Source organism: Pantherophis guttatus, chromosome 6 (assembly GCF_059756535.1).
Source record: "Pantherophis guttatus breed Tessera chromosome 6, ASM5975653v1, whole genome shotgun sequence".
NCBI lineage: Eukaryota > Metazoa > Chordata > Lepidosauria > Squamata > Colubridae > Pantherophis > Pantherophis guttatus.
The window spans coordinates 48,032,222-48,046,855 of NC_142068.1; the positions used below are offsets into that span (position 1 = coordinate 48,032,222).

Genomic DNA, 14,634 nt, shown 5'->3' on the forward strand with positions numbered 1-14,634 from the left:
GCTAGCAGCATCAGGAGTATTATTATTAATTACCAACTTCTTTTTTGTATCTGTTAATGTGCTTGGTACAGATCTCAAGACAGCAATACCAAAATGCCCTAATGGCATCTCGAATGGATAAAACACCTCAGTCCTCGGACAGTGAAACCACTAAAATAGAACTGACTCTTACAGAACTGCATGACGGTTTGCCGGATGAGATGGCAAATCTACTGAACGAACAGAACTGTGTAACTCACAACAAGTCCAACCACAGTATGCATAATGAAGGTACCATCTAGGAATTGTCACACAACTTTCACCCTGTTTCTCTGCTTTCCATCTTCATCGCCGGGTCACCAGGACCAGTCCTCCCTCCTTTGCCTTCTCTCCGACTGTGACCACCATTAACATGTGCTTATATCCAGTGCTCTGAGACCAAAGACATTCTGGGAGCAGGAGACAACGCTGGGAAGATTTGGGAGCTCAGAGAATGAGAGCACAGAAGGAAAGGAAAAAAAAAAAAGCAGCAAACACCTAAGCAAAGCTTGGCAATGATGAGCCATCTTTTTGGGACAAATGGCAACATTATTCCAAGTGGAGCAGAATCAGGTCTATTTTTTTCCAGTTATATTGGTAATCCTTTTAAATATATGCTGAAAAGTCAAAGCAGCTGTGGTTTATTTTTTCAAGCAATATCATGAATCTTTTTTAAGAAATATTTTGCAGTGGTAAAAATTGCAGGATATTTATTCCCAGTTAAACTCTACTGTATTATTTGTGACTTTGTTCCAATGGTTCCATCTTCCATTTATTGTGTTTTCCCCTTAGATAAAATAACAAAGTATTGTCATTTGTAGAATGTATTGGTTGGGGAAAATATGAATGATCCTTAAAGAACTTAACACAGGTTGCTCCTGAGACCGGAGAAAAGTAAGTGGTCCCTTAATCCTTCCGAGTTGTGCATAAGGACATGTCATTTAAGAGGCCATATTTTTGAGTCCAGGAATAGTGGAATACGTGGGCACCATATGAAAAAAGAAGGAATTGTGTCCTGAAAAATTGCACATAGTTTTTATTTATTTGGGAGATAAGTAGCCATTTTTGCTGCTTCTCCTTTGCTGAGTGCATGTCTAAACTTTGGAGTATTTTCAGAGTCTATGTATTGTCAGTCATGCCGCCCTTTACTTTCAACAAAGAACTTGTTGTAAAAGGTTTGTTAAGAGAGCTGACTTTTTTGTTATTTAAAAATGCTGCTATGCTGATAGCCAAAGTCAATCCTCCCAAAGGCTCTGTTCTTAGAAGATACATGCCCCTGTAGATGCTGCTGGGCCAGCCTGTTCTCTTAGATTTTAAAATTCTTTTTAAGATAAAGTCAGTGTGTGTTAGAGGAGTCTAGGCTAGAGGGCAGGAAGAAGAGAGATGGGATATGTTTCAACAAGTGGGAGAGAATTTCTATTTTTCCATACATTCTTTCTTTAGAAGTCCTCTTTTTAACCTCTAGTTCTTAATCAGCTGTTCAGAATTTTTATGAACACTTGGGCATGAAAAATGAAGAGGCAAATCTCTTTAGGATGTTCCCTGACAAATGAGCTCCACCTCAAGAAGTTGCAATTTATTTTGTGGCATCTAGGGAGGATTCCCCAAGGAATGCCTTGCAGTTACATATTTAAACAATCTCATTTGACACTGCTGATGAGATCCTGAATTGCCCGTGCCATTCTCCCTGCTTACAAGAAATATGACCATGAAAATCGTGTATTACTGAATGGATAAAAGGTTCTATTCTGCAGAATAGCATTCAGGGCTGACCTCCAGAGTGTGTTAGCTACGATGACCTCCTGAGCCTTGATTGTTTTTTTTTCACTCTTCATGCTGGAACCCTGAATTTACAGGGATACTTTGCAGATGATGTGTTGGTTCTTTGCAGATGTGAGATGAACCTTATGTAAATTCTCTATAGCTCTGCTTATGCAAATATCCTAACCCCAAACAGTTGTGCGCCTAAGTGAAATTTATTTTATTTTAGGTTGTGATTCTTACTTTGCAGTTTAATCTGTAAATATGAAAGAGCTGTTTTTTCATTGTTGACCACAAGACTTTTTGAGTTCCCATGAAGCACAATGTAGATTTTTCCATTACAGTATGCCATTGAGTAGGATTGACATTTTGAAACTTTCTTTTATTAGCATAATACTTTAACCTATTAATTTTTTTCAGGCTTGTCATGAAATGCAGACAAACTTCTTTAGAGGCTGCAAAATGCTATGCCCTTGAATATTGAATTTTCAAATGTAATGTGCTGTTGAAAATGATGCATTATAATTTGGCCTGTTATGACAAAGATAGATTCTTAACTGTTTTTGTGTCTGTATTTCATGTATCTCTTTTCATGTTTTGTTTCCCATAACACATACTGAATTGTTCCAATTGATTATATCCAAATGATTATGCTGGTTTGTCATGAAAAGCTTTTCTAGAACTTCCTAAATATTTTAAAGGTGTATATCAATCTTTTGTAATTATTTCAAATCAGTATATATAGTTGAATGACTAAATATTCCAGTCCAGAGCCTAGAGGGACCTCTATCCCTGAAAAAAAATGGTGCATGGAAGAAATTAGTAGCAGGCCATTTGTATTATTTAGGCTTCCCAGCCAATGCCAAGCTAAAGATGCTCTCAGTTCAAAAGAAGAGGTAATGTTTTAGAAGTTGACATCTTTATATCTGCTCTGTCAATATCTGCATCACAGTTGGACTTCACTTTCTGATGAGTGGTCTCCTTTCCTGTTCAAACTTCGAGATTCCATCATGTATTAAAATGTAATGTGTAAAATTAACATCCACTGGATTATCTGAATTTACTCATGTCTTTAAGAATATTACTCAGTTTATTTAAATTCTGCTTTTCATGTATTATGCCAATCATTTTATCCATTTTTTAAAAATATCCAAATATATTTTGGCAAGTAATGTGACTTTCACAGTCACTTTAGACTGGAATGTTTGGACCCTTTCCCATTCAAATACCACAAGGCAGGAAAAGTTTGAAATCTGAGTCTTCAGATTTTGACAGAAATCTTCCTGGCCTCTTTGTCCCAGTTGCTCATGTTGTTTTCACTGTTTCTTCTTCTGGGATTTGGTAGTCAGCAATGGTCATTAAGTCCTTTTGTATAAGTCTTACAGAAATATAGCCCTTGTTTGTTTTTTCTTACACTAGTTCTTCAACTGCCTGTGAATTAGTTTTGCACTTACTAATGTGAATGCCTTATACCGTTTAGGACAATACATTGTTAAGTCTTCATAAAGTGATACCTACTTCTTGAAATGTTTTGTTTGTGAGGTAAGAACTCAGAGATCATCATAAAGACTTCATTTGGGGGTTGGAGTTAGCCCCAAGTGCTTCTTCTCTAAACTTGCAAACTGTGGGTGCAGAAGATTTGCAAAGTTTCACTGATCTTAACCAGCCACCTAAATGCACAACTTTGAACATTTGGGCTGTATAAACATTAATCATCCAAGTGTGGCTGAAGATTAGGACTATGCAATTTAATGAAGTGCAGTAAATCAAATTACATACCTTTGCATAATTAATTTCCAAAATATTTTGTATGCTTTCTCTTAAGGAGCTAAAGTTAATTTCCAATTCCATGTGAAATATGTTGGCATATATGAAAGCAAAGAACAATATAACCTAAGTATTAAATCCTTTATATTTTTTGATACATAAGCATTAATCATCCGCTTCCCCCCCCCCAGTATACCCCAATTCCCCTGCCTTTTAATCTTTATAAAAATGAAATATAGCACCATTTTACCCCTCCTGGCATGTGAAGAAATGGTACTTGAGCATAACATTTCTTTTTTTTCATTTTCTTCATGTATGATTGTTCTAAACTTACCAAGTCTTACCCAGAGATTTTATATCTTTGTGTCAGGAATCAGTTCTGTGAGTTTGTGATAATATGGTGGATAATATTCCAGGCCAATTTTTCACTGTTCTGGCATCCTTAGGAAACAGGTAGTATAGTATCCAGCAATAAAAACGTCAGTTGATCCAATGGTCACTAAGACATTTTTTATCTACTCTGATTCTCTTATGTGAGCTTTCTGATCGTATTATGTTCTCCTATATAATGACTAGATGCTCTGGAGACTGCTTTGAAATTATAGGGATGGCTGTTACATGTAAGTGAGCTTTATATACAATACATAAGCTTCAGCTACATGATTATGGCTGCTTGTAGCAATAAATTCCTTCATATATGTAAGCAGTTCTGTAATTTTAAGCAACTCTCACATGGTGGTTATTGTGTGAATTATTCATCAAGACAGCCCAGAGATGTAATTTGTCAATTAACAGTGCAGATGGAGTCCCACAAATAAGTAACATTATGCTTTATGCTCAGGGCTAATAAGACAAAAGCAATATTGCTAGATCCACCATGGAGACGCAAGTATGCCTTGTCCCTCAGGTAGATGTAATAAAGAATCCTTGGAAAAGGTCTCAGAAACATTAAACTCTTAATACAAAATAGCTATAATTAGGCCAGCATGTCCAAATGACTGTACATTTCCAAAAAGTGATGTGTATTTTGCTATTTTGATATGGCAACAAGGGCAACTGGCAAGCAAGAAAGGCTTTAATTCCATTTTCAGACATTTGTTAAATTGACAGAGTGGTGGTTATGGTGGTGGCCTGAACAAAGCTTGAGTGCTTGGAATTTCTCGATTGAGACCAGACAGCATTTGAACAAGAAGGCACATATTTCTAAGGTCCAGTTAGAATCATTCTTACATCTCTGTGTGAAAATCTCTAGTTAATCTGTGCTTTGTATTTGGGGATCAAATTAGCTGGCTTTTAACAAGTACTCTTGGCTTTTAAGCCAGAATGATCTTATTTATTTTAACTACCAGAATACAGCCCCTCCATTTTACTACAGTAGTAAAACATGCCCATAAATTAAAGTATATTTGTTTCAGCCCTTGAATTGTACAGCATTTCCTGTGATCTTTAGAATGTGGCCTCTTCGTAACAAAAAACAGGGGGGAAATTATTTTGCAGCATTGAACGCAGTCAGTGATTCCTTGTTTTGCCTCCTTTGGATTATGTACTATGAGATGTTTCATAATGTCTACTGCTTCCTTTGAGACTGATCCCCAAGAGTCTTTGCCACAAGTAGTTATGCAGATGAAACTAGATTAGAATAGGGTGAATTTGCTGGTTAGGGTTCATTTCCTTCCTGTAATGTGTGTAAATTGTTATCGCAATAGGCAACCAATTGAGATCTACATGCTTGCTGTAGATCTCAACTGTAGAGATGTACAGCAACTGTACATCTCTACAGTTGTACTTTTCCTAACATACTTCTGGCAGTTAGCATTATTTCCACAGAAGTGCCTGTCTAGCTGCTGTAGTAATGCTGCAATGATGTATCTTTTTATAAAGTGAGTGATACTAAACCTGGTTAATCCTAGAATAAATGTGTAGACTGAATTAACATTACAACAACAAGCCTTGAACTCAAAAGATGGGAGAATGAATACAGGGTTAAAAATAATTTATCTTATAAATGTGAGGTGCTAGAAAGTGGTTGAACCTCTTGATGTTTTGCTGTTTCTCACCTGACCTTAGAAATTGTCTAATTTTGCTTAGAAGTCAGAGAATTGTGCATGGTTGAACAATCTACATCTAGGTTAGCTCATGGATGAAGAAGGGAAATGTGTACACTTTTTGATGGGTATCTGTAGCACATTTGTGCTATTATTAATAACACGGTGCTGCAACTAAAGGCACAACGGGAGGCTAGGATTTGTTACTGAAACACAGTTGTTGTATAGGGGGTTCCTAAGAACTGTTCCGTTATTTATGATGTACATTTCTTCCATTTATTTTTACTGTTTCATATGTTGACATTTTATGGTTATTGTCATTTCTTAGCTGTAATTCCTCTTGGCTTGATCCTACCACTGTATTTACATTTCTTAACTGGGTGTAGTATTTCTAAATAACCTGTTTGTGGATTTGGAGGGATTGATGAAAGAACAATCACAATACAATTTTCAAGATTAGGAGTAAAACTGGTATTGTAAGGGAGAAGGTAACAATAAAGGAGAATACCATACTTCATGCTTAGACTTAGCGCTCTTAATTCCAAACTTCATTTTTTTCACAGAGGTTTATCTGGATCTCTACAAAAGGTTCTCTCTCAAAAATATTTGTACTTCTGCATGAGCTACAACAGTACCCACAACTTTTTGGGTGCCTGGGACCAGTTCCGTGGAGAGAGATTTTTCTATGGACAATAGGGGGCATGGTTTCACACGCTTCCTGCATCTCGTGCGGGCATGGATGGGGCTTTGCTTGTTTGCACAGCCTGGTTTCTGGCACGCCGTGGACCAGTGCCGGTCTGTAGCCCACAGGTTGGAGACTCTGAACTACAATACAGTAACTACAATTAAGGTCATAAGTTGAAACTTAACTGCATCTCAGGAGAAGCTTTCCAATGCAGTTAGTATATCTTTCTCCCTCATAAGTGTTGTACAGAATTGCAGATTTATACATATGTAATACAGTATATCAAAACTATAAAGTTCCAAGCATTGGATTCCAGTTTTCATTATTGCAGATTGCTGACCATGCCTTGGTAAGAATTCAAAGGCTCCTCACACAATTTGTTTCCACTTATTACTACATATCTACATTCTTTTTCTAGGTTTGTTGTTAATATTGCATTGTATCTATGCATTCTCTCTCTTCTAAGTGGGATACCCCTAATAGTATTCCATACTATGTTTATATAATTTTTGAAAAAGCACAAGTGGAATGTACACATTTCATAAATAATCTGTAATCCCAGTGGAGTGTACCATTACTCAGTGGTGTTGACAATTAATTCTATTTATTTTGAACTTGATTTATTTGTATATTTTGCAATTTTATTGAAAAGCAGTTTATTTCTGTTAGATAAATGTGTTTTTCCTGTTGACCTTTGTTTTAAGTGGGTCCTTCACATTCCATGCATCATCTTTTGTTAATAAGAGGACAAGATGGTAATTTTCTAAAAGTGGCTTCCAGGGAGAATGGAAGGCTTCTTCCAAAGGAATGTTTAACTTCCGAAAGTCTTTGGTCAGGATTTGACTTTGTTGTTCATGAATGGTTACTTGCAGTCTTGTTAATGGTCACAGTCACCAGCTAGAAAAGGAGAGAACATTATGCTGGTATTTGTTTTCAGGTAGAAGCAAAACATTGTCTTTTTTAAAAAAAAAATCTTTGGGATGAAATTAAGAACTAGCTGGCCTTCCAATTTTCCTTCCCTCCTGGTGTGATATTATTTCTAGTATTCATGGAAGATTTGGGTGTCCAATTAAGCCCCTTGTTACAGTATTATTTACTGAACAAGCTGATGGAATTTTTCTTTCCTACTACATAAGATATATACTACATTTATTTTTAACCTAGATAAAAATGGCTGCAGTATTCACCTAATCTAAATTTATCTAGAGAATATTAATCATATACTTCAGTTGTTTCTATGCATTTTAGTTTTTTTTAAAGACGCCAAAAATAATGATTCCTTCTCAACTTTAAGTCCGTCATCACTCAATGTTAGTAGGTTACAACATTCAAATAAAGCAACCAAATATTAAATTATCTCAGTGGATAGCAAAAGTAGTCTTCATACTGCCAAAGTCATCTTTTTGTATCATTCTTATTCAGCCTTTCCCCCCAAAACATAAGGAAACTGAAATTCAGATTATGATTTTGACAATTCAATAGGATTCTGTCTAATCATCTTTAAATACTGCCTACAATGTATTTTATTTTATTTTCCTATCTTCACAATTTCTTGGATAATTTAAAATGTGTTTGAATGTGAATGGCTCATGTCATCTGGTGAACTCTCTAGCTATATAGGGATTTAAATATACCTCACCCATACCATGTCCAGTACTTATAATGGCTTTAATAGAAGAGCTGCTGGCTGAATTTGTGCTACAAAGTAGGAGCCCTTTAAATAGATTTTGTTTCCTGCTTTCTCCTAAAAGAAAGTGAAAACTAATACAATATGGTATGAGCGTACTGGAGAAATAATATAAATACACGATGCTTAGTGAAAACTACTCAAAATATTAAAATATATGCCTAATATGCCTAGATTGCTTTTCACTGCTTTCTCCATGTGACTGAGATGGCATAATGACATGTCAATCAATCATTTCCGTACTAGTGGAATAAAACAGGAGGACCCCAACAAATCACTGTTAGATGCAATGACCATTTTTGCTGCGACTGTTTTTCAGTACAACCAGAATGCCTTAGACACCGAGATCTGCATCCAGATTTATTGAGGAGATCTAGAAGGCATAAGTTAATTATATTTAAGACCAGAACAAACCATGGGCTATGTTTGGACTTACATGAATTAGTCTCCATTGCCACAATTGGATTCTTTTTTCTGTACCTCTGGTTTCCTCAAATCTGCTCTGGAGAATCTAAATTATTTTGCTGTATGTGTATGTATGGCAACAAATCCCACCTTCTAACATTCCCCCACTTTTTGATCATCATCTTTCTTATCCAAGTGTTGAGGACAAATTTGAAGGGGTGCTGGAAATACTTGCTACCATTATAAATAGTATCTTTTAGAAATAAAAGTTGTTGAACTGACTACTTACCACCAGAGCAGTTAAAAGTTCTTTTTTCAAACTAAGACCAGATGACTGCAACCTGGTGAAATTATTGATGGGGCAACTAAGAGCTGATTCACAAAGGCAGAAATCCACAATAACACAGAACAGGAATGCAACAGGTTAAATGTGGGTTGTTGGAACTCTATGACAAACTTGATCTGTTGCCTATGGGCAGCCTCTTCCAATTCTGATTGCACTGATAATAGGCAGCTCATTATGATGTAGGTATTCATCTCTATTCCAAGATTAACCTATGTACGAAACCCAAATTGCCCACCATTGCCATCAAGTTACAACAGAATGCAATGAGGTATAGATAATGGGAGGTGAATATCCCAGAATTGTGCTACATTTCATGAAACATCTGTACTTTTCATAATGGTTATTATCCTTGGATGAGATATTATTCACATATCTTTAAACTTGCTTGTAAAACTTTTGTTAGCCAGTCTAACACTGATGACTTTACCTTTTTTTTTTTTGCATCTTCAGAAACACATGAAAGCTGCTTATGAATATCATGGGTTTTTTTATTTGCAGATCTATCAGAGCAGTACCAGCTTATTTCCAATTCAGTGTGTTTAATAATGGAATATACTATTAAATGATTCAAAATAAAAATTGCAATATTTTAAAATAGGGCCTCTTTTTCTGTCTTCTATACACCAATGGCATAGAATGGTGAGAGATGTTTACACTCCAGGAAACAGCTTATTTATATGAAAAAAAAACCCAGATACAGCCTTGCACTAGAGAGTAACTATCAGGAAATGTGCTTTAATTTAACAGCCTGAACTAATTAATAGGACAACAAGCCAGGCCCTCGGAGCCTTTTACAAATATTATGAAGCTGACCTTCATTGAGTCTCATTCTTGGAATGGAGGTAAAAACAGAGGGGCCCAACAAGGACATCCTGTGGAAGGTGTTTTGTTTTGTAAAGGCTCTGGAACCATTTGCTGCCACATATTCCAACTCTGTAGGAGTGAGCTGAGTGGCTGCTAGCTGAAAAAAAGAATCTCACTCTGACACAGAGCTAAAGTTTTAGCAATAATAAGGTAATGAAAAGAGGCATGAATAAAACTTCCTTTTTTAAAAGATTGTAATTTTCTTTGTCTGGTCTATATGAGGAGTTGTTTTCTTTGAGGTCATGCACGCATACAAAACCACCTCTTCTTTTCCTTCTCCCATAAAATTGAGCGTAAAAAGTATAGATCTCCCCAGTAGAAATAATCAGGGCAAAGATTAAGCACATGGCGTAAGGATCCATTTTAGAAGGTTCCAGAACACAGGCACCACATGCCTCCATCAGAATGATAAAGCTTTCAAATTTCAGCCACAGAAAATTACCTTTCAGACATCCAAGAACAGATGGTATATCATTTCATAAATCATAACATATAAAAATGAGTGGAAGCTGGAAAGCTGTAGAGCAAAGGCAGAGGACCGCTCTTGACCGGATGAACTGAACCCTGAAATATTCCCATTTTTACACATACAGGATTGAGGAGAGAGAGAGAGAGAGAGATGACTCCCTCCCTAAAGGGTCAAATAACTGTAATTGCTGTGATTACTGCAGGTCATAGAAACTGCCTGAGAGGCTATTTTAATGAAATGAACCAGTAGAGAATTTAAAAATATACAAACAAGCCTTCCTTTTTATATGTGTGTGGGGGATGCATTTGGGCTACTTATATGTCTTAATTCAGCCAGCACATTCTTTATATATTTGGAATAGGTCTGCAAGGAATAAGCTTGCTAAAATAAAGGGCTCCTGATTAGTTTTTGTTTGCTTGCTTGTGTATTATTCCCCACCTGGGGGGAAATCAGTTCCTGCCAATTCCTGCTATAGCCACATTTAATGAAAATATTTTCTATTCTTCCTCTTCTTCCTCTTCTTCTTCCTCCTCATCATCATCCTCATCATGGCAATGTGTAATCTCTTGGGGCGTTTGAGGGAAGAGATTGGGTGGTTTAATCTCACTAACAGATCGGGTGAGCTGATGTCGTTTGTCGGAATCTTTGAAGTCCACTGAATTGCGATTACGGGTAGCCATTGGGGATTCAGTCTCATTGATATCCACATGGGTGTGCTCCACTGTTGACTCGTGTGGCATCTGCAATGGAAAAGAGAGTATCTTTCTCTCAGTGCTCCAAGAAGTTAGGTGACTCATTAGCTGCATTATGTGCAGACACTAACATAGATTTTCATCTCTATATAAGACCACAAAGCAGCTTACAACAGCAAAAACAATGCATTAAAACAAACAAATGCAGCAACATTGTATTAAGCTGCTTACGTTTCGCAAAATTAAAATATATCACAAAGCAGGGCAATTTGCCTCTCCTGTAGAGGAATTTGTCATCCTAGAGTGGTGAATATTTACCGACATAACAAAAATGAAAGAGTTGTTAAGTGAGGAACTTTGTATAGGAAAGCCTGCAATTTTTCCTTACGGAGGGCTAACTGACCCATTACCAACACTGTTTACAAATTATTTCCCCAAGCATTCTATTGATCATAAAAGTGATGTAGTGGATGTAGATTGGGGATAGTATTTGCTTACCTTCACTACCAGTTCGCAAATGTGAGCGCGCTCGTTATGCCTGCATGCACCTCCTTCACACATGCGCAGAGCCTTCTGCATATGCGCAGAGGGTAAAAAATGGGACATGATGACATCCGGGTGGGTGGGTGGGCACAGCCTGCCGGCACTACCGGATTGTGCGATCCGGATAGAGCCGCCTGAATTTTACCACTGATGTAGATCTAATATATATTATGTAACTTCCTTGTTTAATATGAATCCGTCAGATATAGATGCCTTCAGGTTCAAGTCAATGTGTCTTCATGGGGAACATTTGTCAGAACTGCTCCTTAAAAGCAGGAGTTCAAACTGCCCCAAGCCTATCTCACCAGAATTCAGAAAGGAAAGTTATTTCAGAAAAGAGGTCACATTGGTCTACCCTTATCATATAGGTAACTGATTAGCCTCATTTTTCTTTATGCAACGTCAATGTTATCCTACCTGATACAGTAGGGCACATCTTTTTTATGTTGAGAATGCTTTACTCTATAACTTGAAGAGTCAGAAAAATGTCTGTCTACCTGAGTAAATGAAAACCTGTGTTTCAACTTACCAGAACATGGGCAGCTCTGAAGAGGTAACTGAAGGGATAATATAAGAGGTTGATGAAAGATGCTGCATAGAGATCTGCATACCGCATCACTTGACTAGCAAACAGCGTTTGTCGGGAACCACTTCGGAACAAACTTCCCATCATTCCGTAGCACATATCCATGTCATGAGTCACTTTCTAAAATCAGAGAATGAAGTTAGTAAGCATTTGCTAGGAACAGCAAGTCTTTCTAGGAGTGAGAGCTTTAATTCCTATATAAGGGTTCCCCGTTTAATTCAGGGGGTGCTAATTCCATTTATTAAAAAGGCTGTCATTGGAAACAGACTAAACCTATTCCTGCTGGATTACATACAATGCTTTGTTCTTTTGAACCTCTCATTCAGTTAGAGATCAAAACTTTTATAGATAAAAGCTTTTAGGAAATATCGTTCATAAATTAAGTGTTCCTTGTAGTAGCAGGCCATTAGGGCTTTGTGTTTATATAGCTTGACAACAATGGAGGCATTTTTAAAATAAATAAAATGGGGTGGGAAGTACTAAACTCTAGAGCATACACAAAGAATGTTTATGGCCCAGAAACTTTTATTCTTCCCACATGCTTTACATACATCGTTGCCCCTGCCTTCTTCTTTCCTTAGCCATCATCCCACTTGTTCAGTATTACTTTTTCTCTGATGTACAAACCATAATTTTATCAATATAGCGTATGCTCTCATGTTTTCAGTTCTTGTAATGTTTTTCTACAATTATTTTTCCTTAAGACTGGTTTACACATAATGGGGTAGGTGTAAAGTATAGAGCCTTGGCATGAGGTCATATATCATACAAAGCCAAAATCAATGTGTAAAATGCAGCCATGGCCTTCCAGCTTCCTCCTAGTTCCTTTTTTTCACTCATTTCATGGCCTGCATCCTGTAGAACAGCCTTCTACAGGGCCATTGCAGAATACTTCACTCTAGCATCATGCTGAAGAACTGGAAAAGGGAGGGTTTAATAAGGGGGTAAAAAGTAAACCACCAAGACCAAATGGTGAGCATTACCTTAATACGCCTCTGGATGGAACTGATATCGGGACGTTCATTGCTGCTGCTATCCAAATGCCTGTTGAAATTTAAAACAGTAAAGAAGCACATAAGGACGTTTAAAAAACTAACATAGACAAAACAAAGACTTATTTAGGAAGGTGACTGGGGCTCACACATAACTCCATTTTCAGATTTTATGTTAAGTCCAGAAGTCACTGAATTGATGCAGGCACTGTAAAATGGTGAGGCTATAATGGCATTCTGAAAAGATGCAATTTATGGCTTATGCTGTGTGGATGAAAAAAAATCTTACTTGTATAGCTCAGCCAAAAAGATGTCTAGACTCTGAAGTTCTTCAAAAAGGCCTAAGTGAGAGAGAAAGTAAAGGTCATTTCCAACTGGAAGTCCATGAAGCAAATAGGCCTGTCTATCAGGCAGCATTATTTTCACCAAAAGAACTAGAAATGCTGGGAGGCACAGATGCTTGCTTGCTTGCTTGCTTAATAATGGCAATATGAAATCCTACTTGGAAAACCTCCTGCAATTGTCACAACCAATGTCTCCATTTTTTTAAACAAGGTGTATACATGACAAATTTTATTCTTCACTTCTAGTCTGTGAATGGCGGGAACAATTACAAGGCTAAAAAGAATAATCGGCTTGCAATCAGTCTTTTTAATGTTTCTGCAATGTCTACCCAATGAAGATATTTAAGATAATTGGGGACCTCTCAGAATTATTTTTGGACCTCTCATTGTTCTATTATGTTCAGGTTTTTATCTTTCCAATGTAAAAGTAATTGTCTTTATAGTGCAAATTTCTTACTTAAATTGTTGCTGAAAGTAACCTTGTACATTTTAATGGAAAAGCAGGGTATGTTTTGAATGTAATAAAAACAAGAAACGTCAGCAGCATTAGTGCATTACTTGGAAAACTGACAACATTATTGTCAAAGGAAATAAATTCTCCCAAATCTCAATCCAAAATGTATTAGGAAATGAATTAGTTTCCACAAGGTGTCAATATCACATTTCAGAATGATCTGAAGAAGTTCCTCTATCCTAGTGTACGGAACCACCCAAATACGTAGAATGCAAATAATCAATTGGAACAAGGCAAGTACTTTTCTATTTTTTTCTAAACCCAGTCAAACCTGAGGTTGGAATATTAAACACTCACAGCTTTTGTCTGTCCAGACATGAAGTTCCTGTGCCAGTTCTGGGATCACTAAAAAAGTTCTCCAACCTTGGCGTTTTTTGGACTTCAAAATGTCTCCAAATATATGGTCACCTATGTATAAGATGTCTTTGCCTTTGGCTCCCAGGAGATCACATACTGTGTCGGAGGAGCCTGAGGAGAAAAGAGGACAGCCTTAGGAGCAATAATGTTTTTTGCCCTTCACAAAAATCTAAGATGTCATGGTGGAAAACTCTTTGCTTTTCATGCGCTGTTCCCTAAAATAGTTGTGACTGGAAGAAGTCAAGCACATTTATATGTAACTCTTGCCGCTCTGCTTTGCTGATTGGAACATTTTCATTTTCAGGCCCAGTGCTTCCAAGTGGCAAGTTCAAGGTGACTGGCCCTTCTCTTCTCTTCTCTCTCTTTCTCTCTCCCTCCCTCCCTCTCTCTCTCCTCTTTCCCTCCCCTTCCCTCCCTCTCTGTCACACAGAGTTTTGAAATACAGAAAAACACCTAATGCAGAGACTGGATGCAATGCATGATACATGTATTTTATTCTGAAGTATACAAAATCTGAAAAATACAAACTGATTTGGAATGGCTGGCCCTTGGGATCTCT

The 14,634-nt window shown here is 37.1% G+C and overlaps 2 protein-coding genes across 8 annotated transcripts in view; one reads left to right on the top strand and one right to left on the bottom strand.

Annotated features, from left to right (window-relative positions):
* Nucleotides 1–6,108, top strand: part of CNNM2 (cyclin and CBS domain divalent metal cation transport mediator 2) — a 131,645-nt gene extending 125,537 nt beyond the window's left edge. The window contains exon 9 of one of the 2 annotated variants that reach the window (XR_015728636.1): nucleotides 72–2,818. Coding sequence is in view for 1 of the 2 variants with exons in the window: in XM_034439986.3 (XP_034295877.2) it covers nucleotides 72–281 (210 nt within the window). In the remaining variant the exon portion in view is untranslated. Of the gene's footprint in view, nucleotides 1–71 lie in introns of both variants that reach the window. The other variant, XM_034439986.3, reaches the window with a different exon arrangement.
* A 755-nt stretch (nucleotides 6,109–6,863) lies between these two features.
* Nucleotides 6,864–14,634, bottom strand: part of NT5C2 (5'-nucleotidase, cytosolic II) — a 65,101-nt gene continuing 57,330 nt past the window's right edge. For 4 of the 6 annotated variants that reach the window (XM_087872846.1, XM_034439993.3, XM_034439992.3 and 1 more), the window contains 5 exons: nucleotides 14,016–14,186; nucleotides 13,150–13,201; nucleotides 12,852–12,912; nucleotides 11,812–11,988; nucleotides 9,185–10,787 (listed from right to left, as the gene is read on the bottom strand). In XM_087872846.1, coding sequence (XP_087728972.1) covers nucleotides 10,545–10,787; nucleotides 11,812–11,988; nucleotides 12,852–12,912; nucleotides 13,150–13,201; nucleotides 14,016–14,186 — 704 coding nt within the window. In that variant the 3' untranslated portion in view covers nucleotides 9,185–10,544. Of the gene's footprint in view, nucleotides 7,174–9,184; nucleotides 10,788–11,811; nucleotides 11,989–12,851; nucleotides 12,913–13,149; nucleotides 13,202–14,015; nucleotides 14,187–14,634 lie in introns of those variants that run through there. The other 2 variants (XM_087872845.1, XM_087872847.1) reach the window with 1 other exon arrangement.